We start from the raw sequence: 15,510 nt of genomic DNA, 5'->3' as shown, positions 1-15,510 counted from the left end.
TAAGTTTGACAGGTGCTATATGCCAGTGTGTCACCGGCCTAAGGTTTTTTGTTATCAAAAGGCATCACGCGAGTGTGAACATCACTACAACTAGGAAAAAAATGATTGTAATTCAAACGCAGCTCCCGTCGGCTTTTAAACAGACATTTGCTCTTAATTCCGTATAACGAAATCTGAGCAGGTCTAAAACTGGTCTGAAAACTGAAACTGTCAATGCTGCAACTTTACACTTTACAAAAGTTATATATATTTTTTAAATATGAGCAGGCCTACAAGCTGGGATTGGTAATGCTGCACTGTAATCATAGTTATTTATTTATATTTTTCATTATATTTTATTATATGATATTGGTTTGAGACTGAGAATATTTTATTTAGTGGAGAACTTTACAGCAGTATTTTATTTCTTATTCTTTTTTTATTTTATATATATTTTATTAAAAAGTATTTTTAAAAAAGTGTAAACAAATTGTTTAAAAAAAAAAGAGTTTATTGTAATAAACAACCTGCAGTTTAATGTTTGCATTACTTTCCCTTACTGTACCGAAAATGAACCGAACCGTGACTTTTAAACCGAGGTACGTACCGAACCGTGATTTTTGCGTACTGTTACACCCCTACTTGACACTGTTATTTACTTGGCAGTATATGGGACAGTCTCAAGCCTCCCGGTTTTCATCGAAAATATCTTAAATTGTGTTCTGAAGATGAACAAAACATTTGGAATGACATTGGGATAAGTGATTAATGACAATTTTTTCATTGTGGGATGGAGTATCCCTTTAAATAAATGAATGATGCAGGAAGATCATAAAGAACCTTTTATGAATATAAATCCCACCTATGCTGGGAGGGGCGAGAGCAAAGTAAGGAAAAGGGAGTAAGAGTGGGTACTAAGAGAAGGAAAGGGAGAGGTGAGAGGGAAGGAGGAACCACACATTGTCGACCCAGCTTTGTGCCAAGCTTCCTGTTCTTTTTGGAGGAACCATTTTCTATGCGACCATAGAAAGAGGCCTGAATTGGAGTGGCAAGCAATGCCTCACTGGATAAAGTGTATTCCCTGAATTTGGCTGGGCACTATGGGCTTCACCATCTGAGCACTTTGTGTTACCGCAGTAACAAAGCTGTTTAGATGGAGGGTACAAGTACAGAAGATAGCGACACACCACTGTGCATGCTAATTTAGCTTTTAATAAAGCTCTACCTCTAAAAGAACTGCCAAATATGGGCTCTTTGTCTAGCAGGCACATGTTGCTCTGTTACAGTTTACTTTGAGATCAGGCCAATGCCATTTTTCCCTCTCTAAGACTAATGTTCTATTCAGTGTACACTACAGTTTAAAAGATTGGGGTCAGTTTTTAAATAAAATATTACTTTTATTAATGCTGTCAAAATTAATGCATTTAAGGGTGTGGTCACCTGATAATGAGAATTTGTCCATCTTCTTCTCACTCTCGAAGCATCCTAGGTGTGTGTGACTATCCAGAATCTAAATAGACATGTGCTGGTATTCGGTAATGCGATATATCACGGTAATTAATATGCATGATATTGTTATGATAGGCACTTCTAAATACCGTGAATAATTATATATATTACAAATTATTCAGAATTTGAAATGCATTTTAAGAATACTGTTCCCACCAACTGATCAAAATGCGCAACACCGCTGTATGCTGCTTGAAAGACTCCTATGCGCTCTGATGTAAACACGCACGCATAAGAAGCACATGGGGGAACAGTAAGAGACGCGCTGAATGAAAGCACATTCACTCCCTGACAGCAAATGGTGCTAAACTGCAGAAAAATATAGCGAAACCCCATAAATGAGCAGCTGCACTACTTTCTGAAACGTATTTAAATAGTAGGGGTGTAACGATACGCGTATTCGTATTGAACCGTTCGGTACGACGCTTTCGGTTCGGTACGCGGTACGCATTATGCATACCGAACGGTTCGTTGGACTAATTAATTATATTTGAAAAAAAAAAAAGAGAAATATAATGATATGCGTTCAACAAGGTAGCCCAATAACCCAAACGACGTAACAGGCAACGCCCCTGACACTCCCGAAGAAGAAAAAAACACCAACTTATGTTTATGTTATGTTATGACTCAGTCAGGCGCTCGCTCACTCAGTACGCGCTGAAGGCTCGTTGCAAAATGGCCAATGCGTTTAACAGACTAGAAAAAGAAGATGACTCTCAAACATAGCCTATTGTTTGAGATGCATGATTCCATCTATGAGCTGCTCGATCAGAGTGACATGAGAGCCCCTCCTTAGAACATTATTTGTAAATCCATGTTATGGTAAGTGTGCACGTGAAGTCTTTGCACACTTTCTGAAATCCACACTGTGGTAAGTTTGCACACTACACTAGTGCTCTGCATTCTTTCTAAAATCCTATATAGTGAGGGCTTCGCGCGGTTGCTTCATTGCTTTAAAAAAAAAAAAACACCAGCGTGAATACTTGAAACATGTCAACTCATTTACGCCGACATCACCTTATTGTGTCAGTATCTGGGAAAAGACGAAAAAAAGGAGAAACATGCACGCAACAAACTATGCCTGCAGCATTTAGACATCAGTATTATAGCTTACAGGGAATCCAAAGTGCACCCAAACACCAGACCTGTTGGTTATTTTAGGATCTTATATTTCTGGTCTGTTAAATGCATTAGACATTTTGCAATGAGCCTTCAGCGCGTGCTGAGTGAGCGAGCGCCTTAGGGTCCGTTCACATATCGCTCCTAAAAACGCGTGGAAAACGCTAAGCACGTCTTTCTCCTCCTTTCCAAAGCGCTCGGGCAGAAGCGCTCATGAGGCGTCTGTCTTTGCTAAGCAACAATGACGTGCTCTCTCCATGAGACGCGGAAATTTCAGCGAAGGATAAATGGATTTGCAGCTCTAAAAATCGCTTGCAGTAGCTCTGCTACTAAATTTATTTCAAAATTGCAATCCATATACAACTATAATCAGCTGTTCCTTCATCTTGGCTGAGTTTTCAACGTTGTTATGGGAAAGGATGAAGCTGATTGGTTAGTTCTTGTCACATGACCCGCGGTGCGCTTGCGGCATTCTGAAAAGTTGAGATGTTTTTGCATTTTGCTGTATCTAAAACGTACCGAACCGAACCGAACCGAACCGTGACATCAGTGTATCGTATCGAACCGAACCGTGAATTTTGTGAACCGTTACACCCCTATTAAATAGCCATTCAAATTTGTGGATTTGCAATAGTGTTCATCACAGCCAAATAATTAAATATTTAGACTTAATAGGCTATTTATTTTCAGACTTTTTTTTCTTTTAATCTGTACTACAACATGCCCTAGAGTATTGATTCTTTATTGTTAATTCACACTTTACTTTAGGGCTTCATTAGTTAACATTAGTTAATTAATTAGTTTGCAATGATGCGCCCGAAGGCACGTGTTGAAGACCCAGTCAGTGACGTCACGATATGTTAATTTGTTTAAATTCAAACCTACGTAATCACCATCACCAAAACTGCACTTTTTTTTTTACATTGAAATTTGAAAAAAATATATATATAGACCTAGACCTACCTACCGACCAGGGGTGTAGCAGCCATTTTAAAAGTGAGGGGGACAGCTGATGTTCATAATAAATTCTAAATAGAATACCAATTGGCATTTTACTTTTTCAAATTTGGGAACATGACATGATAGCTTACAGGAACCTATTTTTGTTAAATCATACTCAAAATGTAAAAATACTGCAGGACTTTGAGACCAATGGGAGACCATCTATATTTTATTTTTTATTTTTTATGAAATAAAGATATTTTATGACATTTGCAATATTTCAGTTGCACTACATTTGGACAATAACTTTTCTTTTTAACAGTTGGACAAAAACAGGTGTTAAATGAGTATACAGATTACATCTACAGTAATTTTATACAACATACATTTTATGAAAATTATGAGACAGATAATCTGTGAAAAAAATCAAGCTCCTCTGGCTCCTCCCAGTGCTCCTATTGCCATTTGCAGAAATACATCACTCCCGGTAAAAAATAACCAATTAGAGCTGCGGTCCGTAACTTTGTTTGTGTTCAAAATGTAGAAAAAATTTATATAATAAGCGAGTACACCATGAATCCACTTTCCAAACCGTGTTTTTAGCTTGTCCTGAATCACTAGGGTACACCTATAATAAGTGTTTATATTCAGACTATTTTAGATTGCTTCGGGGATACCGCGGCGGAGTAACCCAGTACCTTTGTGATTCTTCATAGACATAAACAGAGAGAAGTAGTTCCGGCTATGATGTTCTTCCGCAAGACGCAAGCAGTTCTGTTTATTAACCGCTATAGCGTCAAAAATTCCCTACCGCAGCTTTAAGATAGTCAATCTGCTTTTTTTATACAAATCTCACCTGAACATTCTGGAGAGGTTGAGCAACTGCCCCCTCTCTCTGCCAGTGACGTCACAGCCTGCCTTTCCTACAGACCAGTTAGGACATAAAGTAACAGTTATGAATTAAAAGAACAAAATTTGATAAAGTATTTTAAGATATTCGTTGCAAAACAAATATGATTTATTGTGAAATTATCATTTTACTCCGCGAGCAGCACGTAGACAAACAAAAGACAGCGGAAACCAATAATATTGTTAAGTCTTATTTAGCAGACGCTTTTATCCAAAGCGACAATTAGGAGAGTATTTAACACACTGAATCCGGCGCGACGTGACGAGGTCCATACGGGTTCAATAGGTTAAATCATAACATGAAAACTTTATCGCGCGATTCGTGTCATCGCGACATACTGTAACATACTTACAGTGTGTGTTTGAAAAAAGGATGTTATCGTCCTTTGCTTTTTTTTCTGGGGTGCATTTTATCCCAGACGGCCTAATAGCAAAGTGAACAAACAAACGAACGAAAATTCAGAAGAGCAACAAGAGATTTGAAGCTCATGGCAGACGCTCCCAGGAGATGATTCGCTCTGTGATTGGCTGAATGTTACTTCACTCAAATCTAAGTAACAAATCAGAGAACACTACAGGAAATATTCACGCTGGATCCTAAAAAAAAAAAAAAATTAGCAGGGGTCAGAATCACCTGTTTCTAAAAGTGCGGGGGACGTGTCCCCCCCGTCCCCCCCGGTTGCTACGCCCCTGCTACCGACCCTTTTTTTTTTATGTTACTTCAAACTAAAATATTTTTAAGGATGGCCTTAATGACTCACCCTCATGTCGTTCCAAACCCGTAAGACATCCGTTTATCTTCGGAACACAGTTTAAGATATTTTAGATTTAGTCTGAGAGCTTTCTGTCCCTCTTTAAAAGTGTATGTACGGTATACTGTCCATGTCCAGAAAGGTAAGAAAAACATCTTCAAAGTAGTCCATGTGACATCAGATGGTCAGTTAGAATTTGTTGCAGCATCGAAAATAAATTTTGGCCCAAAAATAACAAAAACTATGATTTAATTCATCATTGTCTTCTCTTCTGGGTCTGTTGTGAGCGCGTTCACTGCAGTGTGGTGATCGCGAAACGAACATCCCATCACTACTGGTGATCTGAAAACCGATGCAACGGGTTCTTGACTCGGAAACGAGTCAATCTTTTGTTCATTATCTGGCTCCACCTGGTGTTCATCTTCAGTTCTCTCTTCACAGCTGTTCAGTCAGTGTACTTTTTGAGTAAATTAATTACTCCGGGATATTGGTTTAACTCAGAGGGAGTGTCAGCCACATTAAAAAAGTTAACAGCTTAAGTCATTTGTGGATTAATGCTTATTGGAGACGCAAACCGTTTAAAACGATTCAGTTCGATTTGGTGAACTGGTTCAAGAATATCCGGTTACATCGAGTGATTCACTACACTGCAGTGTTTTGATCTCGCTCGCAACAGACACGGAAGATAAAATAATGCTTAAAGGGGGGGGTGAAATGCTCGTTTTCACTCCATATCCTGTTAATCTTGAGTACCTATAGAGTAGTACTGCATCCTTCATAATGCCAAAAAGTCTTTAGTTTTATTATATTCATAAGAGAAAGATAGTCTGTACCGATTTTTCCCGGAAAAACACGACCGTCTGGAGGCATGATGTGTGGGCGGAGCTAAAGAATCACGAGCGCCAGTAGGCTTTTGCGTTGAGAGCATGTGGATGCTGTGACATTATCGTGAGGGAAAAACCATCATCCAAAACAAACCATGGCTTACAGTCAGATTCAGTAGTTTAATTATGATCCAGAATCAGATCCCGAGGCTGAAACTGAACGAGAGCAGCAGCAGCAACGACTCGCTCCGAGCGGGGCTCGAACCCGGGTCTCCAGCATGGGAGGCGGACGCACTAACAAGGAGGCAGATATATTTGAAGCAGTTTTACTCACCGCCTGTGGTTCCAACACACGATCGTGACCATTTTTCGTTGGGATTGCATCATCCTTAAGAAATAAACGATGTGCAAATCCGTCGTCAAACTGGGCCTTGTTTGTAAAACAAGCATCTTCGAAATGCAGGGAACAAACACAAACACTTGCACAACTCCGTTGATGCTCTGTAAAAATAAACCCCATCCACTTGTCCCTTAATATTGTTTTTTCTGTGCAGGGTTGTCTTGCCCTGGCAAACAAAAACACACTTCTTTTGTGACTATTCGCGACGCTCTCGCTCTGATCAGTGAATCGCTCTGATCAGTGAAATGTCTCTGCTCTGCTATACAGGAGCGCGCGCTCTTCCAGCAGAAGTGCCCTTAGGACCCATATAAGGAAATTCCGCTCCATCTAACGTCACACAGAGCCATACTCGAAAAAAAATTTCCGAAACTTGTGAGTACAACTTAATTTTTGAAACTTTGTTTAGCATGGGAATCCAACTCTTTAACAGTGTAAAAAACTCAGTATGCATGAAATAGCATTCCACCCCCCCTTTAATAAAGTCGTAGTTTTTGCTATTTTTGGACCAAAATGTATTTTCGATGCTTCAAAATATTCTAACTGACCCTCTGATGTCACATGGACTACTTTGAAGATGTTTTTCTTACCTTTATGAACATGGACAGTATACCGTACACACAGTTTCAATGGAGGGACTGAGAGCTCTCGGACTAAATCTAAAATATCTTAAACTGCATTCCGAAGATGAACGGAGGTCTTATGAGTTTGGAACGACATGAGGGTGAGTCATTAATGACAATTTTCCTTTTTAGGTGAACTATCCCTTTAAGTAAGGAAACTTTGTTTCCTTTGCTCCTACATTTCCCAGAGGTGTGTGCATGATGCATACGCATATTTATCTTACAAAAACGCATGGATTCACTACGGGGGCCTTTATTCACGCCCTGGAGTCGTGTGACAGACATTTTATTACAGATAAAAAAACAACAAACACCCGCTTACCCCATTGAAAGGTTTGGAAGAGCAAGGAAAATTGTTGATATAACTCTGATTGGATTATTCTGAAAAAAGAAAGTAACATACACTCAGGATGCTATGAGGATAAGTAGAATATGGATAGATTTCCATTCTCGGGTGAACTAACCCTTTAATGCAGGTGATACATATTTTCGATCTAACCCGCTAAAAATAACTGACGTAATTATCACAGTGGCTACATAGTGTGTGGCAGCATTTTTTTTTTCACAACTGTGGTAGCCTGTATCATTTCTTATTAAATCGCGATTGAAGCTATGAGCATGTAATTTCGTCATGAAGTTACCAAAAGGCTAACATAAAATGGCATCAAACCTTTGAATGGTAGTGAAGCATTAAAAAAATATTATAAATGTAAACGGATTTTCAGTTTACATATGGCTCTCCAAATTTTTAAATAGACGTAATATTAATCCCATTTAAATAATAGTAATACTCTCTGTTGAAAGCGAAGAGAAACAATAGGCGCGTTTCCACAGTCGAGCTTAAACCGGGCGTGCTAGTGCGTGCCAGGGCCAGTCGCGTTTCCACTGTCACTTCCGGGGCTTGATCGTGCCTCATCGGGGCTTCCTCGGGGGCCAACGGCCAAGGTTTTTGGTCCGACGAAAACCTTGGGCCAAAGCAGGCCAGCTGGGGCTAAAGCAGTGGTTATGAACAAAGACGTAGTTTCTCAGAGCTCAGCACTGCAGATCATTTCAGAAAGATAACAGCTATAAACACCAGAATTAAATACTTTTTTTATTTTTATAAGTTGAGCTCAAAACTCACTCTTAGCAGCGAGTGTTTGAAATAACTTTATCTGATGTGGATTATGATCGCCATACGAGGCAGAAATATTTATAAGCGATGCAAAAGACTATGCACGCTAAACATTAACATTACCATAGTAAACAAGGTAAATGCAACAACTTGGAGAAATCAGACGTCAGCTTCTTATTCTCTATCGCAATTGTGTATTTATTTAGTAACATATCTTATTTGTCAATTTTCATCTCAAGAATTTAGCTCCACGTAGCCTATGCTAAAAATATAATGGTTTTTGTTCGGGAGCTTTTATAAAAATAGAGATATTATCATTCAGTCTAAATTTGATGTATAGGCTACTGTGGTAAATTCTGTGAGTCCTGATAAACTAATTCATTATGATCAATGTATCACTTAGCTATTCTGTAGTAAAACATGGATGCTTTTGAATTTGAATATTTAACAAAGCATGTAAACAAACGGCCACTTTTATAGTGTTCGTTTTGTGATAAAGCTTGTTCCAGTGACTTATTTCTTAGTTTTCTGATAACTCCCTTTGTTGCTGAAATTATGTGGTCACGTGACGTTGTTCCTGAGAGGCGTGCGTGTAAAGAGTGGGTTTTAGTTACGCGCAGCGGAGCTTCATGAAAAGTGGAAACCTTGCGCTATTCTGGCCTCGGTGTTACTGGCCCAAGGCTATTAGCCCCGCCCGGCCGGTTTTAAAACCTGGCTCGCACTGGCCTGACAGTGGAAATGCGGCTAATACGAATACAAAAGCATTTCTATTAAATTGTTCAGAATAGCAAAATGACATATTAGTCTTACCATATCATCAGTATATAGTATGTATAATACAGATAGTATGCAAATATTCAGTATGCACAAATGACTGACTATTTCAAATTAATAGTGTACAACAGAGAGGTTTTTGTTGTCGTTGTTGCTGTTGTTGTTAGGTAAAACATTTTGTACAAACTTTCAATTTTTTTTCCTAAAATATCATAATTGGACACCATGCATGTGCAACAGTAAAATACTACTTTTTGAAATGGTTGTTGTTGTTGCATAATACTGATATATTTCCTGTTTTAGAAGTATAGAGTTTATACTGTGCAGTATTCAGTAAGCTGTAAGCTATTATTCATTGTGAACTGAAAGGATAAGGAACTGTTAAAGTCATGCAAAATGAACAGACAGAAGATGAAACACAGGTCCATCCTTCCTCCCAGCTTACCATCCAAAAGCTAAAGACATCTGCAGTATGTAGTTGAAACACCTGTTGAGGACCTATTAGTCAGTGTGCTTTTTTATTAAGCCTTTAATTATTCACAATAACAGATTATACCGATGTAGCTATGTTATTACAAGCAATGAAATATTTAATTGATTATTTATTGATTTATTTCATTATGCGTATCTTGTTGTTTTATATTTTTATTTAGTTTTTGTAGAATACAAGCTTCATCAGGACAAACACCTTATTCTGATTCTAGCTTCAATAATTAAAAAATAAAAATGGACATGCTCTCAAAATGCATTCTGATAAACAACACACACTAGCACTCACTTAAATCTCTATTTGGACTGGAAGAAAGTTGTCAAGGTAAACACAAAGTCACCTAGTATTTGTGCCCTACATCTTCATCACCCTAGAGGAATAATACTAATTATACCACTCAAATCTAACTATATCAAAGCAAACCCCAAATGACTTCACAATAAGAGACATTTTTTAGGCTTCAAACTTTAGTTCACAATACAAATCAAAAAGTGACTTTAGTTTAAAAAAATACAATGAGATACTTACCTTCAACTTCTTCCTCATCACATAAGTGTTTGAGTAACGAGGCCCCTCTGTCCAGCACAGCCTCATCCTCCATCCTGTAGTATTAAAAAAGAAAGAAAGACTGCTCACATTTCTCTTCTAAAGACAACGTGGAGCCATATCGGCACGGCTCATTCACTTGCAGTGTGTTTCTGTTAGTACTAGCCATGTCCCCAAGTTAGCAGGTAATGCTAACAAGGGGGCAGCTCTTGGTTCTGGGTCCAGCCCTGGATAGTAGATGTGCGGTGCAACTTATGGGCCATGGTCCAATTCTGAATACTGCCTTTGAGGGACGCAGGACCAGTCAGGTAGACATTGGAAGGCTAATCTGGTCTATGGGGGATGGGACGGCTGGGCAGCCTAGCAAGATGCTAATTGAGTCTGATGTCCAGGAGGTGTGAGCCGTGGGGGGAATTAACACGGAGCATGGACTCAAACACTATTTATGACAATCAGATTTCTCCAAGTGATTATGAGGCATTATGTGCCCTTCTGACATTAGATCAATAATGAAACATAACTTAATCTGTCTTGAAATAGGAAACTTTACAAACAAACAATCTTTACTGTATTTTCCTAAAAACAGTTCACACCTGACTGTAGTCACACCAGGTCAAAATGCTATTGTTGAGAAGAAGAAGAAAATACAGATAAGCCTTGCATTGGTTTATTATTACATTTAGAAATCATGTTTAATTAATACAAAGTCGCTATGGAATATAAGTCAAATCAAAGACAAACATTCATAGCAGGGTTGAAAATCATTTAAATACTTAATATGTATATCCCATTTTGATATCTAAATCTAATATTACTATATATGACAATGCTTATTTTTTTTAAATATAAAAATAAAATAAAATAAATTAATGCATGGCTAAGCAGAGCAAAAACAAAGCAAGAAAAACTCAAACAAATTTGTCCAGTATACTGGATGTCTGGAATGAGGAGGATAAAGATCCATAGCAGGGCTGAAATTAACTAATTTCCTGTTTGACATTTTTTTTCAATAATAAGTGAAGAGGTGGTATGCTATTCCTTACAGATTTTTTTTTTTAATAAAGTCAGTTACATCACTGGAGAAGTCAACTCTGAGTAGGCTCATGTACGACATAAATCTGACATGTTCTGCTTTTACTACATAGTATAAATAGCAACATTATCACATTGCTTTGAGTGATTAGTTTTGCCATTAAGTTGCCTAAAGAGTATGTTGTTAGAAGACAATGCTTCCATAACCATTAATACATGAAAGATGTAATATCTTTAATTCTTCATTGAGACACTCTCCATTTAAAAAGTATGCTGTAAACTATCTAGTGTACTTTACAACTGCATCTGGGGAAGTATGTAGCCATTTGCCCACTAGGAATAAAGATTATAGCTCCAAGCAAGGTGTGACTGCTCTTTGTCACATTAGTGATAAAGAGTCCAAAGACCAGACCGAAACAATTCAGGCACTGATCTTCTCTTTCGAGAATAAAGGCGTGACTAAAACTCTGCAGTAAATGAGTGATGTTATTTGTTCAGATAACAATCATCTTTACAGGTTTGGTAATAGAATGCTTTTCACTTCTATAATACATTAAAAACAATTAATACCCAGAGAACACCCTTTAGATAATGATTTCCTCAATGGGCTCATCACAGGTTTACAAAAAAATAAATACAAACCAAGATGTAAACACAAACAGGAAGGATAGAGCTTGTTTCTCTGATAAGAGTGCAGAGCTCCCCAGGAGCCCAGTGTCACTGCATATCTCAACTAGATGCAATCAAGCATGCTGAAAAGATGCCAAGTTTAACCACTCAATTCTGCAACCCATTGAAAAAGATTTCAGCAAAATGATATTACATTGCTTCTTGCACATTTCAGAACACTTCTTAAACAGTGTGTTCAGATTTATCTGGAATGTGAATGTAAATCTGGCAACAGGTTATTACATTCGTTTTTATATGTATCGCAACAGTTCGGAAGTTCGGAAGTGTTATATGTATCGCAAATGTCCGGTTAGTGGTGCTAAAATGTAAATGCTCTGACGCATTTAAAAAATAACATACAACCTATATACTAAACCCTATCCTAAAATTATTCAGTAGCGTTAACATAAGTATATGTGAGATAAAATTGCATTTACTGAATCAACTATGTCATTTTAGATTGCTTCTACAGGTCTCGTTTCATGGAATTTGTGCTTGGGTGCTCAGCATCACAAGTGCATTGTTGTACCAGGTGAGCTACTGATCAAGTTTACAATGTCAGAAAAAAACATTCAAATGGAACTGTGATACAAACGTAAATATGTATCAGTTCACAGATCATGTACTATGTTAAAATTATTTTGAGGGAATATCATAGTATTGTGCAAGGAACTGTGTAACAATAAGTCTTTATTGATGGATTTTTACTGCCTCTACTGTTCATTGCTAGAAGCTGCAGTGAAAAGTTTGTATAGGTACATTTTGGAGTTTAGCAAATAAGTAGGTAGAGGCACGCTTTCCCATTGTGCATATGTTGCGATTCTGGCAAAGTGACGCTCCACAGTATGTCAAGACATGTGTCATCCAAAGGGCTATTCAACTTTTATGAAAGTTAAAAGTATATATTAGTAAAATATAAAAATAAAAAAAACATTTAAAAAACGATATAACTAAGACCTGCGGGGGTTTACAAATGCTGTTAAACAATAACTACATAGTTTAACTGTGATGCATACAGATGTGTGAATTATTGTATAGCACTTGGTTATCTTTGACATGCTATAATACTACACGACTGGTTAATAGGTCAGTGAAAAGGTTTACAGAGGGGTGTGTGGACATGACCATGATTCTAACACCTAGACTTTACACATACACCACAGTTAGGACTGTTAATAGCAACCATCAACAATACCAGTTTTATGGACAATGTCAAAATTCATAACTTTTATGAGCATAACAGAAAAAACAATACTGTTTATAGTAATCTTATTTGTACAGAAAGTATGCCTACAAACTGTAAGAAAAACATTTCTATTAAAAGTAGGCTGTTGTTGTTGTTATTTTATCTTCAGACTGTGACTGTTACTTGTCCCCTTAGACTGAAACTATCCCTCTTTCTCCTCCAATCTTCATTGCCACCTATAGAACAGATACTGACACAGCAAGCACCAACTGTACTGCTTCACAGCAGATGAGTTCACAGTTTTGGTGTCATTTGGGTGAACTGTCATTTAAGAATCAGCTTTCTTGAACAACTAAAACAGAATTAGGGCCATATTAACAGTCTGTGAATGTACATACATGAAATATAACAAACCAGCATACTACACTACACCACACTTAATGCATAAAACTGGTGACACAAATTTAACTGCAAGAACAAAAAAAAGAATCTAGAAATGAAGGCACTGAAATTATCTTTCAAGATTTCTTTAGAATTTTACACATAACAATCTGCTTAACTGACTTTAATCTTTAATGGGTAAGAGAATCATACTTTCTGCAAATATTACCTTGTATATTTAGTTCTACTATCACTGATATTTGAGTATTTGGATGTAAAAGGCTACAACGATGATATAAATAAGTTTACGTCTTAACAAACAGTTTTGGATGAATCTCAACATGAGAGGCATTTATCTATTTTTGGATGCAGAATATAGCCGATCATATGTTTATTACAAATATTGATATACTCCATTCACATAAATGAAAGACAGAAAGGTGTTGTCAAATTAGCCAGGTTTTGGTGTTTCTAAGTACTAATAAATAATAATGAGAGACTTTACTAAATTCATATTAGTATAATGGAGCTGACATATAGTAATATGGGAAAAATCATGAGCATTATTACTTAAAACTACATAGAAAAGATATTCACCATAGCCTGCGATGGTGTCGAACTCACAGCGGGTGAAATATGAAGAGAGGACCTCAAGGATATCTCTGATATTAGGCCCATCTTATTTTACAAAAGTTTTCATAAACAGCCTATCTGGCAGAACTGGCAAAATGTAGGTACGTAAAAACTACTGTAACCTTCAGTATTTTCAACTCAAACAGCTTGCAGTGTCTGCTCTGCGGTTGTTGTTGTTGTATGGGCTTTCAGATGCTGTTCTACTTTGAACTGGATGAGACTTGTTAACTGATCTGTAACCCTGACCACAGAACCGATAAATACAGGAAAAGGTTTTAAGCTCTTACCTTTTTCCGCCGCTCATTTTGTTCAAGCGAATCACTGATAATGTATTCCAGTAGTTTGCTGCCTCTGCAACGCCAAACATTTCAACTGTTCAGTTACTGCGCCATGACAATAATGGGTTTAAATAGCCCTTATGAGTGTAATAAGAAAGCTACATGTCTTTTTATAATAGCAAAACCTAAAAAAGTGATAGAAAGTAGATCTAAAATACCTCCCGTCCTGTCTGAAAGAGCTCCGACGCATGGGACAGAGATAACGCGCGTCTGCTGGAGCAGCAGAACAACTGGACGCTTCAGCGTTTCATTTATTACAGACGCTCTAGTCACGTCACAGCACGAGTGGGAGGTCAAAAAGCTGCGCTAAAACACGCGTTTAGCCTACCTGGAAGATGATAATGACACCCATTTCTCCTTGAAAACGAAAATTCGTTAACTTGAAAATACACTCCTCAAAGCGTAAACACAAGTAACCCGCGTAACTACTTTGCGTGCGCTCGCGTGATCAGCGGATCCAAAGTTTGGCGGAGGGATGAAAACAGGTGCTCCGCGCGCACCTTGTGGTGCCTCCAAATTCACGCGAGACACAGCGACACCTTCTGTAGAAATCTCACACAGACAACATGCCGAAATAAACAAATAAACACGATGTACAATTTTAATAACCTTAGCAATTTAGCAAATGTTTTTGATTTGTGGACAAAAAAATTTTTTAGGCAAGCCTATGTATATATTTAATTTCAGAAAATTGTAAACCAATAACTTTACGGTTTTTTTAAAAGGAAAATTAAGATTTGGTTGTATTTTGTTACTCTTTTCATTATAACAGACATACCTAATTAAGGCATGTTATGTTATGCTATGTTATGTTATGTCAGTAAGCATCTCAATTGAATGAAAAAGACACCTCAGAACAAAATGTTTGTGCTACATAGACACGCTAATGTTCTTTTTAAGTGATACATTATTTAACGCTCAGTTGGAGAGCATGGTTTTTCTGAAGGTCATTCCTCTCCTCTCTCTACGTAGGGACAAAAGCCATATGTGTTAAGTGAGTGGACTTTATTTTAACATCAGCTGTTCTTATGCTAATGATGACATACACAATAATAGCAGAAAAGATGTATTTATTATAGTCATATTTTATTTTATGCACATGCTTATTGTTTTTTTCTTTCTTTCTTTCGTTTCTCTTCACTTTTATTTATGTTGTGTGTCTTAAACTTGACAGAATTGTTTTACTGAAAAAGTGAAGTGACATTCAGCCAAGTATGGTGACCCATACTCAGAATTTGTGCTCTGCATTTAACCCATCCGAAATGCACACACACAGAGCAGTGAACACACACC

At 37.4% G+C, this 15,510-nt stretch overlaps 1 protein-coding gene across 1 annotated transcript in view; it reads right to left on the bottom strand.

Annotated features, from left to right (window-relative positions):
* LOC113091265 (electrogenic sodium bicarbonate cotransporter 1-like) overlaps nt 1–14,671 on the bottom strand; it is a gene marked incomplete at its 3' end in the record, with an annotated part of 72,896 nt that extends 58,225 nt beyond the window's left edge. The window contains exons 1-3 of the mRNA XM_026256673.1: nt 14,376–14,671; nt 14,167–14,230; nt 9,961–10,034 (exon numbers count right to left, since the gene is read on the bottom strand). Coding sequence (XP_026112458.1) covers nt 9,961–10,034; nt 14,167–14,183 — 91 coding nt within the window. The remainder of the gene's footprint in view (nt 1–9,960; nt 10,035–14,166; nt 14,231–14,375) is intronic.
* Nucleotides 14,672–15,510: the final 839 nt, after the last annotated feature.

Source organism: Carassius auratus, unplaced genomic scaffold, assembly GCF_003368295.1.
Source record: "Carassius auratus strain Wakin unplaced genomic scaffold, ASM336829v1 scaf_tig00214150, whole genome shotgun sequence".
In the NCBI taxonomy this organism is placed as follows: Eukaryota; Metazoa; Chordata; class Actinopteri; order Cypriniformes; family Cyprinidae; genus Carassius; species Carassius auratus.
The sequence above is the reverse complement of the archived record's forward strand: the minus strand, read 5'-3'. Positions and strand labels throughout refer to the sequence as shown.